The sequence below is a fragment of the Pieris brassicae genome, chromosome 3 (assembly GCF_905147105.1).
Source record: "Pieris brassicae chromosome 3, ilPieBrab1.1, whole genome shotgun sequence".
NCBI classification, from domain to species: Eukaryota; Metazoa; Arthropoda; class Insecta; order Lepidoptera; family Pieridae; genus Pieris; species Pieris brassicae.
Genome location: NC_059667.1, coordinates 20,393,333 through 20,411,440, shown reverse-complemented (window position 1 = coordinate 20,411,440; position 18,108 = coordinate 20,393,333). Strand labels below are relative to the sequence as shown.

General features: G+C 34.9%; 1 protein-coding gene and 1 long non-coding RNA gene across 6 annotated transcripts in view; one reads left to right on the top strand and one right to left on the bottom strand.

Annotated features, from left to right (window-relative positions):
• LOC123707539 overlaps positions 1 to 18,108 on the top strand; it is a 68,662-nt gene that overhangs the window by 49,748 nt on the left and 806 nt on the right. The window contains exons 8-31 of one of the 4 annotated variants that reach the window (XM_045657658.1): positions 982 to 1,164; positions 2,012 to 2,191; positions 3,592 to 3,711; positions 5,006 to 5,117; positions 5,557 to 5,726; positions 6,142 to 6,233; positions 6,564 to 6,676; positions 6,971 to 7,876; positions 8,116 to 8,345; positions 8,518 to 8,631; positions 9,468 to 9,630; positions 9,777 to 9,856; positions 10,130 to 10,312; positions 10,520 to 10,643; positions 11,622 to 11,803; positions 12,015 to 12,159; positions 12,717 to 12,835; positions 13,542 to 13,704; positions 14,068 to 14,228; positions 14,769 to 14,942; positions 15,302 to 15,388; positions 16,131 to 16,325; positions 16,848 to 17,018; positions 17,412 to 17,556. In XM_045657658.1, coding sequence (XP_045513614.1) covers positions 982 to 1,164; positions 2,012 to 2,191; positions 3,592 to 3,711; positions 5,006 to 5,117; positions 5,557 to 5,726; positions 6,142 to 6,233; positions 6,564 to 6,676; positions 6,971 to 7,876; positions 8,116 to 8,345; positions 8,518 to 8,631; positions 9,468 to 9,630; positions 9,777 to 9,856; positions 10,130 to 10,312; positions 10,520 to 10,643; positions 11,622 to 11,803; positions 12,015 to 12,159; positions 12,717 to 12,835; positions 13,542 to 13,704; positions 14,068 to 14,228; positions 14,769 to 14,942; positions 15,302 to 15,388; positions 16,131 to 16,325; positions 16,848 to 17,018; positions 17,412 to 17,556 — 4,312 coding nt within the window. Of the gene's footprint in view, positions 1 to 981; positions 1,165 to 2,011; positions 2,192 to 3,591; positions 3,712 to 5,005; positions 5,118 to 5,556; positions 5,727 to 6,141; positions 6,234 to 6,563; positions 6,677 to 6,970; positions 7,877 to 8,115; positions 8,346 to 8,517; positions 8,632 to 9,467; positions 9,631 to 9,776; positions 9,857 to 10,129; positions 10,313 to 10,519; positions 10,644 to 11,621; positions 11,804 to 12,014; positions 12,160 to 12,716; positions 12,836 to 13,541; positions 13,705 to 14,067; positions 14,229 to 14,768; positions 14,943 to 15,301; positions 15,389 to 16,130; positions 16,326 to 16,847; positions 17,034 to 17,411; positions 17,557 to 18,108 lie in introns of all 4 variants that reach the window. The other 3 variants (XM_045657657.1, XM_045657660.1, XM_045657659.1) reach the window with 3 other exon arrangements.
• Positions 13,918 to 17,923, bottom strand: LOC123707540. 2 transcript variants are annotated; one of them, XR_006753510.1, is made up of 4 exons: positions 17,866 to 17,921; positions 15,203 to 15,335; positions 14,832 to 14,930; positions 13,918 to 14,189 (listed from the first exon to the last, which is right to left on the bottom strand). It is a non-coding gene; the product is annotated as an uncharacterized LOC123707540 (long non-coding RNA). The 2 variants fall into 2 exon arrangements; XR_006753511.1 differs by lacking the exon at positions 15,203 to 15,335 and having other exon boundaries at positions 17,866 to 17,923.

Genomic DNA, 18,108 nt, shown 5'->3' with positions numbered 1-18,108 from the left:
GCGAGACCACTGGTAACGCTTTGAAACTCTAGGTATTCTGGGTGAATGGAACAACTTTTATGCTCGGTGAAAAGTATATTGTCCGTAATTTTTTTCTATTTTTATCGATACAAACCTTTTCAGATGATGGATACAATAGACATTGTACTTTGGTAGTGAAATAAATAATATAAATCATGATGAAAAAATCAATTACGTTATTTTTAGATTTCAATACTAATTCTAGGGTTAAAATTCGGCTGGCTCATCACTAAAATTCTTTTCTATGGCATTGCTTCGTGACAATGTAGTTGCCGACTTGGACCTTTGGAATGTGCATGGTTTTTAAAATCTTGTTCGGTGACTAGCAGCATGGCGCTTTATCTTATCATGGCTATCATCAGCAATACCATTGTCATGACGCAATCTGGTACCCACTTTGTAATGGAGACTTGCTGCTTGATTTAATTTGATTGCTGCTCGATTTAATTTTATGATAAAAATGTAATCGTTTTTACAATTATACAAATCTATTATTAAAAAAAACGATACAAATAATTTCTAAAATCTATGTTTCTCGTAAAAATTATTTTCGTCATCCAATACAAAGTGTGATATAATATATTGTGTTTATTAATAATTTTTAAACCTTCTTTTTTCTCCTTTCCTGCTGCTGAACAGAAGGAGAGAAGGGGACAGTTTGAATCATTACATATAGTAGTTGTTGAACCCATAGAAATGTTATCAGAATTAACTTAGTATCAGAAATATGGCCATGGTAAAAAAGATTTTTAACTGCCTCTTGCCTAGTAGATCAGTAGCCAAATATTGTATTAGAATATTAGACAAATAAATTTTAAAACAACTATCCGTTTTTTATTTCTGCATGTTGCATGAGTTTCTTCAAAAACTCTTTACTTTAAACATTGGTTCTCGTTTTGAAGTTGGTTTCCAAGTGTAACGTTATCTTTCGGATGTTAATGCGACGCTGTCGCCATCTAGTGGTCACGCAGGTGCAGTGTCCTCCCCCTGAGGCTCCGAGGCATGGAAAGGCTGTGTACACCTCTTGCGCTTATAACTCGGTGGTATCTTACGAATGCAAGTATGGATACCGACTGGTTGGAGACGCCACGCGGCGTTGCGGCGCTGATAAGAAGTGGTCGGGAACGCAGCCTCTATGTAAAGGTACATACATGTATATTTACACACTGTCTATTATTAAATCTAACTAGGCGTTTGGCTGACACAAGGCGATACATAGGTTGTATGAAAATTAAAGGTTGTGAATAATATTATGGAATTGAATTGTAAAGATATTGACGTTTCACTTGACCTCACAGCTTGACACTTGGCAATCACATCTAAGTCTATACTACACAAATACGGGACATGAAACGGTGATATTTAATTATGCGCCTATACTTAAAAGACAACGCACTTCATAGCCTTCTGCAGCGTGAGTGTCCGTGGTTGCGGTATCACCTAATATTAGGTGAGCATTCTGCCCGTTTGCCCGTAAAAAATGCGTGTATCGAATACGTAATAATTTAGAGCAGTAATAACTGTTGAAATGAACATAATACATCTCGTTCATCTAGTCGAAATATTACGTTATAATTATTCATAAATATCGAATTTATTCATGTATTGCAAATTCATTACTCTTATTAAAACATAACACTATAGTATACTATTGTCTCTGGTTAACATAGCTTTTACATTACATAGATTAAAGCTATTTATTATAAACTTATAATTATTTTACATGAATTTAAATTTTTCCGACGTTTAGCGTGCTTTACAGCGTGCATGGTCACGGTGACCGAAGACAAAAGGTGTTGAATATCAAAAGTATCACAGCTGTAGAGAAAATTGTTATCTGTATTTATTTCCCCGGAGTTGGTATCGACTAAAAGATGACGGGTTTTTGCAGAAATGAATATAAATAATTATAAGTTTATAATAATACAAATAGCTTTAATCCGGTTATAAAATTGTTTTCTTATATAACACTATATTTTATTCGTTTTAGAAATAAATTGCGGTCACCCCGGTCAGCTATGGAACGGGTGGTTGGAGAATATATCATCGGGCACTGGTCTGGGGGCATCCATAATCTTCAGATGTCAGGATGGTATGAGAATGGAAGGGAATGGTTCTGCGATCTGCCAGAGCGATGGTACTTGGAGTCATCCGTTGCCAATGTGCTTCGGTAGGTGTATTTGGACGCTGTTTGTACATGTTATGTTATGTTCTGTAATTCTAGTATAACTGACATTCTGTATGAGTTTAGCTTATGTGTTGTGATAATTATTTTCCTCTATGGCAAAAGTACATTTTGCTCTATTAAATAACTAATAACTGAATTAGTCACCGATAAAATATAATCCCATTCCCTTAGTTACTGTAAAGTATAAATCAATGTATTTATTAATTAATTACCGAAGACGCGGAAAAAACATTAAAATAATAAGCTTTAAAATAAATCTATGGCGCTACAAACTTTTTTAGGTCTGGGCCTCAGATTTCTATATCTATTTCATGAGCATTTATTAATCTAATAGGCAAGTAGGTGATCAGCCCTCTGTGCCTGACCCACGCCGTTGACTTTTTGGGTCTAAGGCAAGCTGGTTTCCTCACATGTTTCCCTTCACCGTTGGAGCTAATGCTTAATGTGTACATAGAAAGAAAATCCATTGGTGCACAGCCGAGGATCGAAGCTACGATCTCAGGGCTGACAGCCGCACGCCAACACTGCTCATTGTAATAAGCTTTGACAATAATAAGCTTTACCTTTAAAAAAATATCCTAAGTTATGTTTGTGTTTTGAATAAGCTTATAAGCTAAAAAATTAAGCTACACGGAAGGATAAAGACACAAGGAAGAAGTGAGATACCTTCTTCGTTTTTTGAACTCATAAGCCTGTATTTGTCCACATATTATTTACAAATTATACACAAAAATAGATATATATATATCTATATATATATATATATATATATATATATATATATATATATATACAATTTATTAAGATAATATGCGGCCTTAGTCCGCGCGAAAGCCTCCTCCAAGTTTTATCATCCTGCTTTTATTTTGCCTGGCATCAATTCTTTCAATCCAGTCGGACCATCGCTCTTTTGGTATTCCCCTGTTTCTTTGTTCTTTTCGGCCAGTCCTGTTATTGACCAGCCCATTTCCATTTGAGTTGTAGGCCATGTTGCTCAGCATTTATTATTATGGTTTCTCTGTTTGAATACTTTCACTTTACTGTTTGTCACTTAGTTCAATTCCAAGAATACTTCTTCCTGTCGCTCGCTAGCACGAACGTATTTTGGCAAAACCATAAACATTACTAAATCTTCATTACAAAATATGTTGCCACGATTACTGGTGTCATCGGGGTAATGTACATTCTGATTTATGGTGTATGTGTGTAACGCTGTATGTATAAAAAAGACACTTGAAATGGTCAGAGACCGTAGTATACCTTTCTGAAAACCTTTCTAATTGTATTTATTAACATACATATCCTTGACAAAAGATTTATTGTCGCTTTTTGCAAAACAAAATCTTTGAATCGTTTTCGTAACTGCACTGTTTAATTTTCAGCTCCCTGCGTAGTGCCACATGTCTCTCAGGGTAGCGTCGTGCTCATGGAAAATAAAACAAGTGAAAACGACACTCAGGAGCATACACAGATAGTTCGTAGCTCCACTATGGTCCAGCATGGTTCGTATATAATAATAATTTATAAGTTAATGGTACATGTTGTTCTGTTCGTATTTATTGAAAAACAAAAGTGAGATTACAAAAAACAATTAATAAAAGCAAATGATATTTGCTTATAAATTCTGGTATAGTAAGTTATTGTTCTGTTAAGTTACTTCATAAAAGAATGAGGTCTTCCTTCACCGTACGAGCAAGTGTTAATTGCAAAGGATGACTGGTAACCTAAAACCACTATACAGCATATTATTTTGTTTATGTTTCAGAATAGAGGCTTTAACTGTTATGTATATTTCAAGTCAAAAGCTAACAATCTGGCTTAACGGGTGTAAATGGAACATTGTCTATGTATTTTATTTACAGATAACATACTTGTAATGGACGATTCGAAGCAATTCGTGTTAGCCAGATAGTTACCACTATCGTCGTAACATTTAGGTTTTATTATAAAATAAGTCCATACGTCCGGTACAGGTTCCGATCAGAGAACAATAGCTGAACTGAACAATCGATCCAACGCACTACTGACAAATTTAATTTTACACATTTACAACCTGTAAGATGTTTATGATATTGCGGGGTGTTGCTGGGAAAAATGATGAGAGTAAATTTTTAGAAACGGGCGCACACCGTCCCAAAAAACCAACACCTGCACACCGTCACCAAAAACCGACACCCTGAAATAAGCATAGTTGACATTTTAAAATAAAAAATGTCAATTTCTTTAATTATATAGAAATATTTTTTGTGATATTTCAATAAACTTTATTTAACTAAAAATGCTTTAGATTAAAACGTTCAATATATTAAATACCTTTTTCTATTGTTAGTGTCGTTTTTTCTGCAAAGAATAAGGCGAAAGATAAAAAATTTAAAAAAAATATCTTGTTACGCCAAACAAGTATAACTTCTAAAGCGTCTACATAAGTACACATACATGTTATTTTACAATTGGATTGTTTAGTACAAAGCCATTCGGCCGCAATACTTTACCGTCAAAAGGTTTAACTAGTACGGAGGGTAGGCGTTGAAGTTCTGCGACACACACTGCGAGATTTAGTCTGTAATACAAAACTGTTTCACGCAAAAGTATTAATTTGTACCACTACCACATTACTGACTAAGCCTTATGGCAATATGAGTGTCCATGTGTCCTGTATTACTTTTAACATCAGGTGAGCCTCCTACCCGTTTGCCTCCTATTTTATAAAAAAATACGTTTGCTTGCTTATAAAGATGTACTTAGGCTAAGTTTTTTAAAGAAATAAAGATAAACTAAACTTATATTTTATTACAGGTGAAATAATCGTAGTAGAATGCGAAAATGACTATGAGTTTCCGTCTACTAACACTGCGATCACCTGCAACAATGGAACTTGGACGCAGATACCGCGTTGTCAACCAGCCAGGTACAAAAATTGTGTGCCTTAAGTACTATACGGAAAATAAGTACTGTCGGTTTACTTTAGAACTTTTTAAAGAGTTCCTGAGATCTTTTATTATCAAATTACTAAAAAGTGTCTTCGGTTTTGTGATTTAGATTTTTTTACATATTGTTTAGAACATACAAGATATATGTAGTGTAATATTAATTGCATAATTTTTTGTATGAAAAGTTATCTACACGATTTTAATTGTCTTACGATATTACAATAGTTTGTATGACAGACGAAAGACGCGTAAAGTTCCCATACTATATAGCATTACACTATTTCTAAACACCGCTTTTAGAAAAATGTGGAACTCTTGTTGTTAGCAGCTCGAAAGTTCTAGGATTACGGGCGAAACGGCTTATTAAGTATTACGGGACGGATTTTATACAAACTAAAAAAAACATATATTTTTCAGATGCAAGAGAATGCCGAAATTTCCCAGAAATGGTATGGTGATAGCTCCAAAAACTGAACACGGTATGAAGGCTCGATTCAGGTGTAAGGACGGATTTGAGTTAAAGGGAAATCCTATTGTTGTCTGTTCGTTTGGGACTTGGAGCGGAGAGACGCCCAAGTGTGAAGAGTGTGAGTATATTTTTTTAATGAGACAGCTGCAGCGCCAGAATGAGATGCCTGTCTTTGAGGAAATGGTACGAGGGTTTAAAAAAAAATAGAAAACAAGGCAATGATTTCGAGCGGAATAAGTATGCTAGTTATACAGTATTGAACAGTTACGTTTCTGATCTGTACCATCTTTCATAGACATGTTTTAGAGGTATGAATTTTATATTGATTAAATCATATATGATCTTGGATGGTTTTCCAATCCTCTACCATACTACTGATAATGTTCTGCTGGTCTGTACTATAACTACTGATTATTTCCATACACAATGGACTCGTAGTGGTCACGTCTATCGCTAAGTGGTTTTATCTAGTTCCTTTCACAAGATCGGATTAGTACGGTAATTTTTTTTTCATCGCTTGAAATAAATTGCAGTGTTCTGCCCGTTTCCGGGTTACATAGAGAACGGAAAAGTACTTCTGGTTGGTAACATGGGATTATACGACTACCGTCCATATGTGAAAAAGGTAATAAAATAAATAAAATATGATACGGTAGTATTAGTCCCGGCCGTCAACAAAAAATAAATTATTTAAAGATTGCAGCTAAATAAATATAATTCATAGTAAGGGTTCGATGAAAATGTCATTGGTCGACTGTTAAATTCACTTTGAATTATTTTAGTGTTCATGTAAAATACTAGAAAGTAATATCACAGTCACAATTAATAATTTCATTAATAAACGATTGATTTCTAGTGTGGTGTACAAGTGACAAACTAAATTATATATAATTTGAAAACTTTATATCTCTGAATTTGGTTGGTTTATTTATCAACTTCTAACTATACATAACAGGTGGTCAACAACAAGCAGATAATGTATGAGTGTGACCGAGGATATGTGCTATCTGAAGGAGCTCCTGGTGCCACGTGTGTAGGTGGACATTGGAGCCCTAGGGAATTACCAAAGTACGTTAAATCAGACAAAACTAAAATTATACTTTCATAACATATTTTATAACGAGTGTTCAATCACTTGGTAAAGAGTGTGTCTAATTTAAGGTAACATACACACATAATATTAATGTAACAATAGTTACAATAATTATGTAGAAAATATAATTGATTAGCAAGGCCCAAAGTACACTTCGTGAGTTTTTGACTTCGTGAAGACTTTTCCTCTATTCTTTAAATGTTCTTTTAACGTAGGACGCTGGTATACCGTATAGGTTTATATTTAAAGCTGTATAATATTTGTTTTAGGTGTACACTGTATAAACATCCACGGATTCGTTGGAGTCGAAGACGCAGATCTATCACTGACACTGAAGTACGGCATAGACGGTCAGCCTATCTCAGGCAGTACTATACCAACCTTCGCAAGAGTCTCGACACGTCACAGGAAAACTTAGACCAGTTATACGAAAAATACAATCATGACACTGAAAAACCGACGCTACGACATGCAAATTTCAAAATGATGAAGAAGTTTGATTTAGACTTTGACGAAGATATGTTGGAACCTCAAGGACCCGATGATGGAAATCTTCCAACAGCCATCTATACTGTTTATAATGTTCACGGCGAACCAATAGCACATAAGTTCTACTCCTACCAACCGGTTTACGAGCCGGAAGAAGACGAAATTGTACATGATGAAACACCAGACTACGGGGATTCTATGGAAGTCGATGATTCACAACTAACTATTCTAAAAGGGGGTGCTTTCCCCGATCACGAAGACACAAGTAATGAAATTTCAGAAAATATAAATAAACTCAAACATCAATATTTCGAAAGATATGTTGATAGACGACGTAAGCGATTTTTGAATGTTACTGACTCACCCGATCATACTATGGAAATTGAATCAGGCACGGAACTCAAGGCTAGGGAGAAACGAAATATCAATTACGAAGAACATGATACGCAAAGTTATGTTAAACCTACGCAAGAGGATTCAAGTGAAATATCTGATTATTTTCTGAAAGTAATTCCATTACAGACTCAATCGATCTCGCCTACTGATATGAAAGGAGTTAGAGTAATACCATTGCAGCATAAGACTACGAATTCTACGGAGTTTCTCAATATTTTGGATAAACGAGATAAGAGAACAAGTCGGAAAACAGATAGACTTAATCAGACTACAGCGACAGTGCCTAAAACGTAAGTTACTCTTAGTTTGATTTTAAAATTTCTTTATATTCTTAGGTTCTTTTATTTAGGTTCTATTATAATATGATGCCTAAAACGTGTTAACAAAGTTTAAACGTTGTAATCTATTTCAATAACCAATCTATACCAAATTTTCATATAAAAAAATAATAAATATCCTTACAAATCTACAAAAATTAAATATCAGAAATGTGGCAATATTGTCTAACAGTGTTATTCATTTACTACAGTGGACGAGATGGCAAGGGCGGAAGAAATCGCCAGGCAGGATCTGAGAGTAAGTCAACTGAAGACGATGCCACAATCGAAAATAAAGAAAGCGAAGGAAATCAGAATGGGAATGAGAAAAATGGTAAAAAAGGCCGTCCTAAAAGTCCCTGTGACCCAATAGAGAGTGAACCCTATGTTAATATAGAGATAGTCAAATATGGACGAGACCCAAATAATACATTTAGTTCTGGTAAGCTAATAGTTATTAATACAAATTCTTAATAAGCCCTTGTACCTTCAAGTTTATAAAAGGCTTTTAAAACTTGGAGAGACAAGAAACACTTTTGTTGCAGATAAACGGGCGTAAACTCACGTAGTTTAAAGTATACCTAAGTATTTCTTAGTTTACACATTTGTTTAAGGTACCATCGTAAGAGTAGCATGTGGAAAGGGCTATGGTCTTAACCTTGAGGCGAATGCAACTGCTAAATGTGTAAGAGGGAGATGGAAGCCGGAAAAGCCTGTGTGTGAAGTTCGTAAGTAATAAACCTATATATAACAGAGGTGTTGACGATTTCTAATTTAGTATAGACTACTCTCTAGTAGCGACATTTACAACCTGCGGTGTTAATGCGATGACATCATTTCCTGAATCCCGCTATCAAATAATTTTTTCTTCCTCCTCAAGACTCTATCTGTACTACATATAATAACAAAAATCTTAAAAAGCAAGAAAAATATATAACATACATATGTTGTTGTATGTGCTAAATAATGTACCTTGTAACAGTTTTCAAAAGTACTAAAGTTTTGCACTATATACTAGCTGAAATATGAAAACAATACATTAAAGATACTAAGAAAAAATATGTACGATTATAAGTGTAATTGTAAGTGTAGCATAAAAGTACTAATCTTTGTTCATTAGTAGTACATTCTTGTAGTGGTTTTAAATTAATCTTCAAATCAGTAGGCAGTTACTTTAAAAATTGAATTTTTCTTCATGCACTTTATACAAAATTGTAACATTGGGCATAATATTATCGTACCTGATGTTGTATATATATATTTTGTTTTGTATATCACTCTGCCTTTCCGACATATACGGTGTTTAGAATTTGACACGAATACAAATGGCGTATTCCGTTTGATTGTCATTGGACAACAGCATCTCTAGTCCAACATGTATCGGGGTCATTCCATTGGTCTTTCACGATCAGTATCTTCTTTCGTTTTACATTTTCACCCATTCACACCTACATTACATTTCGAGTCATAAAAATTATTACTACTATTATTATTACTACTAGATTACTGGTACAAACTTATTGTGCGTGACCTTAGAAGCTTTTAATTAATACCCTCTTTTCAGTACCATGCCACGTGCCTCCGACTGAGTATGGAATCTATACTATGTCTCCAAACGGGAACTTGGGCAGTCTTATCGCCGGCACCAATAGAGATGATGACAAAGAGCTCAATGAAACAGACCCAGTTCCTAATGGACAAATAATACATTTCTCCTGTGAATATGGGTATGTATGAAGCAGCTTATCTACTGCAATAAAGTCAGTTTTGACAAAAACATATTATGATAACATTTCAGAAACCTACAATAATTTCTTATATAGCAATTTATAAGGCTATTGATTTTCACCTATTATAAAAGTATCCTTTTCAGATATAATGTACAAGGGCCGACGAACTTACGATGTTGGCTTGGTGAATGGGCAGTCACCAGTATGCCCGAATGTGTGGCAGGTAATTTGATTTAAGTTCTAAATTTAATATCACCAATGTATTTCCTGTGTATGTTTTTTTCCTCCAATCAGTGATAAATATTTTCAGTTGAACAACAGACATAGATAACGAAACATTATTTTCAAAACAAAACTATTTTTTGTTACTGACTTAATATCGAAAACAGGAGATTTATAATTTTTTTTTTTAATTTTGTCGTGTAGACACAATCAAAGTTAATAAGATAACATACATCATACTTATGATAATACTACATGATATTTATATTTACAGCACCATGCGAACTGCCCCTGCTAACAGGCGCTACATACGAGGCCGGTTATCGCGCAGGTCTAACAGTTGCGCACGCGTCATCTGTTGGTATATCTTGCGAGCCTGGACGTTCACCACCCGCAACACTCAACTGTCATTTGGGAAGATTACAGCCAACCGTACATGAGTTTTGTAGACCGCAGTGTAAGTTTATCATGTGAATTATTTCAAAACTAGACCACGACGGTCACATAAAAAATAATTTATCTCGAAATCAAGTATATGCCCTACAGGAATTATAATAGTAATATAGCTCCCTGGTATAAAGAATAATTTAATTACTAATAAGAAATATTGAATATAATTTAGTAGCACGATTAAAAATCATGTTTGAAATTCTTATAATTCCAGTAAACGTGACACGGCCCTGGATAAAATCAAATTTCCAAAGCGGCTCTGATATTGTGAGAGGAGATATTTCAGAGTTGGAACCCGATTTGCAAGAAGGGGCAATACCCTGCGCCCCACCCGAGAGGTATAAAATCTCCTTGCTACAATACATGGACAAAATACACTTCAGGGCCCAAGAATCTCTCAATAATTTTAAAAAAGTTTTAGCTTAGACCAATGTATGAAAGATTCTTCGGCGAGTTATTGTAAGACGCTTTCATTGTAGCTTTCGTGGTTTGTTTGATCCCAAAAAAATAAAAGAATAATAATATTTGGAAATCCTCGCTCGCATTTCACCCGTTTGGTCTTAATTTGCGGACTTAATGCTAAGCAGAAGCAAATTGTGCTCAATTATGGGTGCATTTTGCTTGGTCACAGCCCAAAGTTATGGGAAGACAAAAAATTATATTTTTGCAAAGTCTGCCTTTCTTATTTGCTGGCTGGAAAGACTGAAGGGAACACAGGCGTTCAGGGATGCGAAGCCCTGGTGAGAGCCTTCTAGGTTCGGACTTTTGCTTTTATAACGTTTATCACCTTTCTAATCATCAAATTCTAGATCATCAATAATTGGACGGAGCATAGGTCCTAAGCTATTAAACGTAGAACTGTGTGCGTCAGATATTAAACCATACTTATTAACTGCGCAACAACGTAGAGTTGTTAATTCCATCTTCCAGAGAATTGTTATTCCCGAATCATGACTAACCTTTGTTTTTTTTATAAAGTTGTTTTGTCTAGAAATGTGTATCTCCGAAGAAGCAATGGTCATGTTTACCCCAAAAGTTGAAAGACATAGTTCTACGTTAGAGTTATCATCATCATCATCACCACCGGATCCGGTGATTATTCTCTATTCTTCGATCTTACTAGTTACGACCGTGAAATCCTCTGGTGGCAGGGCTTAGTTCAAATGTATCGGGAGTTTTTCGCTTTTTCCTTTCTGTCTTGGCCGAGCTTACATTATGTTGCAATTTTTTGCAAGTGTGTAGTGCATGCTTTACAAACTTTCTAGGCTCGTACGTTGTACCTTGTAATATACCATTAAAATTCTGTAATTTTGTAGGGTGCAAGGCACTTTGATATATAGAGATGGCTCTGACGTAAATGAGACATATGATATCACAGACACGTACCCTCACGGTGTGAAAATAACATTTAGTTGCATCGCATCTATAATGGGCGAAAAAACCACTTGGAAAATTATATGCGAAAATGGAAATTGGGTTGGAAAGAGTTTTAATTGTGGTAAGAACATATTCTCCTGCTTGTAATTTTTAATAAAGTTGTTAGTTGTTTTTTAGTCTAGTTGTTGATGTTGTTCATAATTAAATGGTAGAAATTATATGCTGGCAATTTCTTGCACAATTACGATATTCTCGTTGGAAGGTAAAGGTACATGTCATGTTGTGTCTGGACCTTAAATGTGCATTTGTTAAAAAAGCTAAATATGTTTCAGATGAATTAGACGCTCAAAGCGAAGAACTTATAAGCAACAACACGTGCACATTCCGTAATGAAGAACCTCATGTGGTGTCATTCTTTAATGATCTGCAGATAACTGAAACTGTTGAATTTCCTCCCGGGGCTATTATTGTGTCTAGGTAAGTAAGATGTCGTTTAAGATTTACGAAGGCTTAGGGTTCTTCATGAAAAGAACATTTTTAATAGTCGGAAACGCACTTTCAATCCTACTGCAATGTAAGTGTAGGTGTAGTGTAGTGTGTTAAGGGCAGCGGTATCACTTAACATCAGATTAGCATACCCGTGTGCTCTGTTCTATTAAATAAATTATCATTTTTAGTTATTATATTTTAGATAGGATTTTAGAAAAGCTAATATAAATGGAAATGTGAATATATTTTTTTATTAATAACTGAAGTTGGACTTTCCCTTAATAACTAGTTAATTAGGTTTTGGCGTTCATTGGTGGCGGATAATAGAAATTAGCGCCTTTGAATTTTCACTTAGCAACTTCTACCTACAAAAGATCTGATGTTACTAAATACATTTCTCAATTTATATTAAACATGATGTATTATTTATTAGATTAAGTATTAATTATATACAAAAAGTTTCTGCAAGTTGTCTATGTTGTTTGTATCTTTGGCGGCCAGTATTTGTGATTTTTACAAATATTTGAATATTTTTCCTTTTATAGATGCAGTGACATTGGAAAGTATGCCTTGACAGGATCGCAGACCAGACGTTGTATTGGCGGATCATGGGATGGAATCAAACCTACTTGCTTTGGGCTAAATCAAGAAAATGACTATGCTAGTAAGTTAATATTATAAATAAAAAACAAATTCAATATACTTTTTATTCTAATGTGGTCATTTTTATAAATCCTAAACATTAGATTGTCGAGGTAAGAAGATGAGGTATCCTAGATGTAAGGCCGCCAGTTATATACCTTTTTCGTTAATTATGTTAATTGTATTATATTTCTGCGAAGTGTTAATAAATAAGCGACCCATAGGCTCGGTTGCCCCTCCCATAAATTATATAAAGAATAAGCCGCAGTAAAAGAGGACTGATAACAGTCCTGTATGTACTTTATAATTTAGGACGGCCAGTAAGTGTTTGTTTCTTACAAAACTAACCATTTAAAATTAATCTTGATTTAAAACAACTTATTTTACTTATGAGTGGGTGAAAGAGAACATTTTTAAAGATAATTATTCAAAGTATTTTTACATTTAAACTATATTTAGAACTTCTTTAAATATAGTGACGTGTCTCATATTATACACGTCCTGTAAAACCTTGAAATCCATTTCTCAAACCTACACGTTCCCTGAGTTGGGATATATCTATTTTAAATAAAAGGTACGTAGGATGGAGGAAGGAAGTACGTATAATATTTCCAAGAAATTGGTGATAAAAAAAAATTTGCTCGTACTTAGGATACATATCATAATACACAATTTTAACAAACTCCTCAAGACTTCTTTTGAAGTTGTAACAAATACGTTATTTGCAGTGGAAAAGCCACCAACAATACTTTTCCGCCATTCAAACGGACCAATAGCTCAGACAAATGATGGAAAGCTATTGGTCTACCCGGGAACGGTCCTACACATGGAGTGTCTGTGGATGAGGAGGTTCGGAAACCCCAAGTGGAATGTGACTCACTTTATCCCCGAGTAAGTTCCGAAAGTAGGGTACTAGCTGTACTACGTGTAAAGGCTTATCAGCTGAGTATTATAACTTTAAAATAATCATGTTGAACCATATATATCATAGTCTCGTTTTTTATATTCTTAATAATTATTTAGTGAAGATGCTAAAGATAGAGAAAGTTGAACAAGCTATGCTTAGTTATGATCGAAGATTTAATATCATATTAAAAGATATTGTAATGATTTGTTAAAACATTATTTTATTTATGAACAACACCATACATTACCAATTCTACAGTTGTTATATGGGTCATTATAAAAATAATATAACTTATGATTTAGGGGAGTTAAAGTTATACGCTCGTTAATAAATTAATGATTTTCTAGTTCAGAGAGGAAATATACGGAGGGCTGGAGCACAGACCCAGGTCGAGATAGTCAGCTGGAATACCGTTTCAGCATCATGAACGCGGAGAAGGAGGACTCAGGGATATACCGGTGCGAGACACCTGCAAGACAGAGCCATCAAGTTGAGATCATCGTGGAAGGTGAGTTTTGTAGCTCCCGTGGTAAAAAAGTCTATAACTGAACAGGCGTAAACAATATGATATTTATATTAGAGTAGTTATGTACAGTTTAAAGTAGGTACTTATAAACTCTCTTAAATTAAATCTTTATACTAAAACAATTGAAAGCTAAAGTATAAAGGCGCAATTCGCTCAAGCAATAAAAATGCCTAATACAAATATTAAATTGGTCAAAGCAATATGGTGTATACTTTTTTATTTATTTCTAAGTTTGCTTATATCCTATTTGGGACTCGAGTAGACAAACAGTTTTAAAATTGACTATGGACTATTACTACTATGAGTTCCACATAGTGTGGATGCGTAAAGCTAGAACCAGAGAAGAGTGGAAGCCCTTAGAGGAGGCTTATGTCCAAGGTACAAGCCGTTTAAGAAAAACGAACCAGCTTGCCGTTTTTTTTTATTTTAGTATGTTTTTTTTTGGATTTCACGTTTGTTATGTGCTAGTATAAAAACTACAGCAATAAAGGCTTTTATTATTATTATTATGGACTCTTTTAGACGTCCACTGTCCACCTCTACCCATACGAAGAGGTCTAGTTCCAAGCAGTCTCGACACTCAACTGGGAAGTGAGATCACCTTCTCCTGCGCGAATGGCAATGCTTTACTAGGATCTTCTACCTTGTTCTGTCGGGCTTCGGGCAATTGGAGTGCACCGTTACCTGTTTGTGAGAGTGAGTAGTTATTTTGAGAAACAAAAATTCAATAAATATTATACCAATGTTTGTTTTTAAGTTATATTTAACGGGTAGAAAATTGGGTTTTGGAGCTTACCAATCTATAAATAGAGAATACAAAATAAAGTTATGGCGATAACTCCATAAACCATCTAGATATACGACGTTAATTATTTGATTAAACAAGCAAACACTGAAACAGTGATTTATTTTTGATTAAGATTATTTGTAGTTATACGAAATGGGAAAATACTAACTTTTGTTATAATTAAAGACAGACATTTTTGGACCATCTGGACTCTCCAGATAAATTTACTGGCTAGGACAGTATTAGCTTATCCCAGTACCTCTTTCAGCCTCTAATAGCAGAGCTCGCAAGCCAGATTTAGGCTACAACATGAAACGCGTTCGTCAGGAAGAAAGAACTATGTCAAAGTATCGGGGTAATGTACTGTTGTGTATCTGAGTGGATCTTTTCGTCTTCCAAGCACGCTTAACCTTCGGAACTACCCTAAACAACTAATCAGTACCCTCAGTAATGGGAACAACGATACACCTTATAATAAACAATTAACCTCTTTCACTAATATTATTATATGCACAGGCGTATACTTTATCGTTACTAACTTATTAACGATTCTCATTTCTTCTTGTTGCTCGTACAAGACTATGGTATACCAAGGCAATAACTTCGTTGTCAGAGATTCTGTAAATATCTGTTGTCTATCTTTGTCTACGTCTATGTCTTTAACTATATGTATCTTGTTTTTACTTATTTATAATTTATTAGTGCTTTATTAATGAATCCATATAAAAATTGGTTATTTAATGTGAGTATTACTTGTAAAAATTTAATTTAGGATGAAACCCTCCTCCATATTTTTCCATTTATCAATATTTTTATTCCCTGATTTTTTCAATGCATTGTTTATATCAATTTTTCTTGTTTTGATGGTCTTACGTTGAAAGTGCATAATTTTAATTATTGTGACGTGAAGCGTCTTTTTGTTTTTATTATCGTCCTGTTCTTCAATTACATATTTAATGGAGGGTTGTGGTCGCTTTCCTCACAGGGAAAAGCCGGATTGGGAATTTTATTATCACATAGTATCTTCTTGTTACCATTTTCTATAATGATTTCTCTTTTACTTTTGAGAAGGAATCAAGCTATAAAAACATGTTCAGGTGTAGAATGTGGTGATGTGATCCACGACACTCCAATAAAAGATGGGGAAAGAAGACCCAGGGTGGCGGTGGTATCTCGAGGTGTTGGGGGCCGGGCAGCATTCTCCTGTCCTCCGGGCTGGGCACTTAATGGCCCTACTGAAACCGTGTGCCTACCTGCTGCAGATTGGGCTAAACCTTTCCCCGTTTGTCGAGGTTTGTGATAACTTATCGTTCGGTTTGTATAAGGTTCCAAATGGCCACATATGATTTCTAAAACAGCCTGAAAAAAAGCTTGTAAACGAAGATACAGATACCGGCAAACATTTTGAACAAATCTCCTTGCCTGCGTAGATGCGATTTTTAGGTATCACTGGGGTGGCGGCGGCCGGTGGTGCGCGGCCGTGGGAGAGTGACGTGTCGATCGCGTGATTGGTAAATCAGTTGACGTTTGTGTCCCGCGCTGTGTACGATGCGCAAACTTTCCCCCACTGCCTTGTTTAATACTCAAGAAGTTTATCGGTATCTGTAACGTTATGTAAATTCCAAATTATCTGATATTTGATAGGCCTCTTTTGAAACGGTAGTAAATTACCTTTCAGCTTGCTGAAGGTCTCTTAAGAAAATTCGAGAAACATTTCATTCCATCCGTATAACGTACTAATAATAACTTGATTTATATATTTCAGCGTTGAGGTTATAGGTATATGGTAATCATAAATATAATCTTATTCGCAGAGGTATCCTGCCCCGCCCTTCCACCACCTGCATCAGGATACGTCCTAGGACGTGCTCCATACCGCGCTGGTGATGTCCTGCAATTCCACTGCAATCCGGAACACACCCTGCACGGCAGACCCATTCTGGTGTGCCAGGACAGCGGCAGGTGGAGTGACAAGCCCCCCACTTGTAAGTATAACGACAGTAAGTATTATTTGATGTTTGTACTTGAGTACATTATGACTACTTCGTTGTTGTTTCAATTTATTTATTTTTTTAGTTGTCGATCTGACACTAATGTTTTATTATCCAGAACAACGACAATTTGGTACATAGAATTGTAGCTAAAAATTGTAATATTTTTAACAACTCTGACCCGACAACACTGAGCTTCATACTTCTTCCTTTGTATTAAAGAAATATTTTAAATTTGATTTATTATTTGATTTTTGTTTCTCGTGAGGTATAAAACAAATTATGTTTTCATTGGATAAGTTTTGTTCTTTACGTATAAGTTAAAATGAACATATATTTGAACTCTTTGATATAGAGTACTTTTTAATCACATTTATAATTTTACAGGTGCTCAAGCGTGCACATATCCGGGAACGACCATATCCGGTCGAATGTCATCTGTCAAGTTCTATTATAAAATCGGGGAAACTGTCTCCTTTACGTGTGAACCTGGATATAGAATCAAGGGAGCGCCAATGTTAAGATGTTTGAAGTAAGTTAAAGCTTATAGTTTTACTGTTGGAAATTCAAGCAGTATTCGACGACAATAACTTTGATAGAGACGAAAGATATAACCCCAGTAATTTATGTTCCAGTTCCGTATGTTAAAAACGTATTGGATTTGACATACGGTCCTAAGTTCGACTGAATCTTACCCAATGACTGATATTGCATGTAAAGAATATTATTCGATAAATAGTGTTTAATCGTTTATTAAAATTTAAACATAATAATCAAACCTCTTAACCTACATTGTAACAATAAAAATAATTAAAAATTAATAAAAAGATAATTAGTGTACCTTTAATGCTGGCAGCATTTCCTCGCTGTATTGCGATACTTATTCGTTGAGCCAGGAAAGCACCAGCTCTGGGGTCACCGGAACTATCTACCAGTTGCCAAATTAAATCTTTAATTAGCGCCTGTGCACTTGAGTGCCTCAGAGTCTCTACTCCAACGGGAACAAAATCGAAGTTAGAGGAAAGACTCCTATTAATTATCTTATATATATTTGATCCGTTTAATGTCTAGATAACTTAAAAAA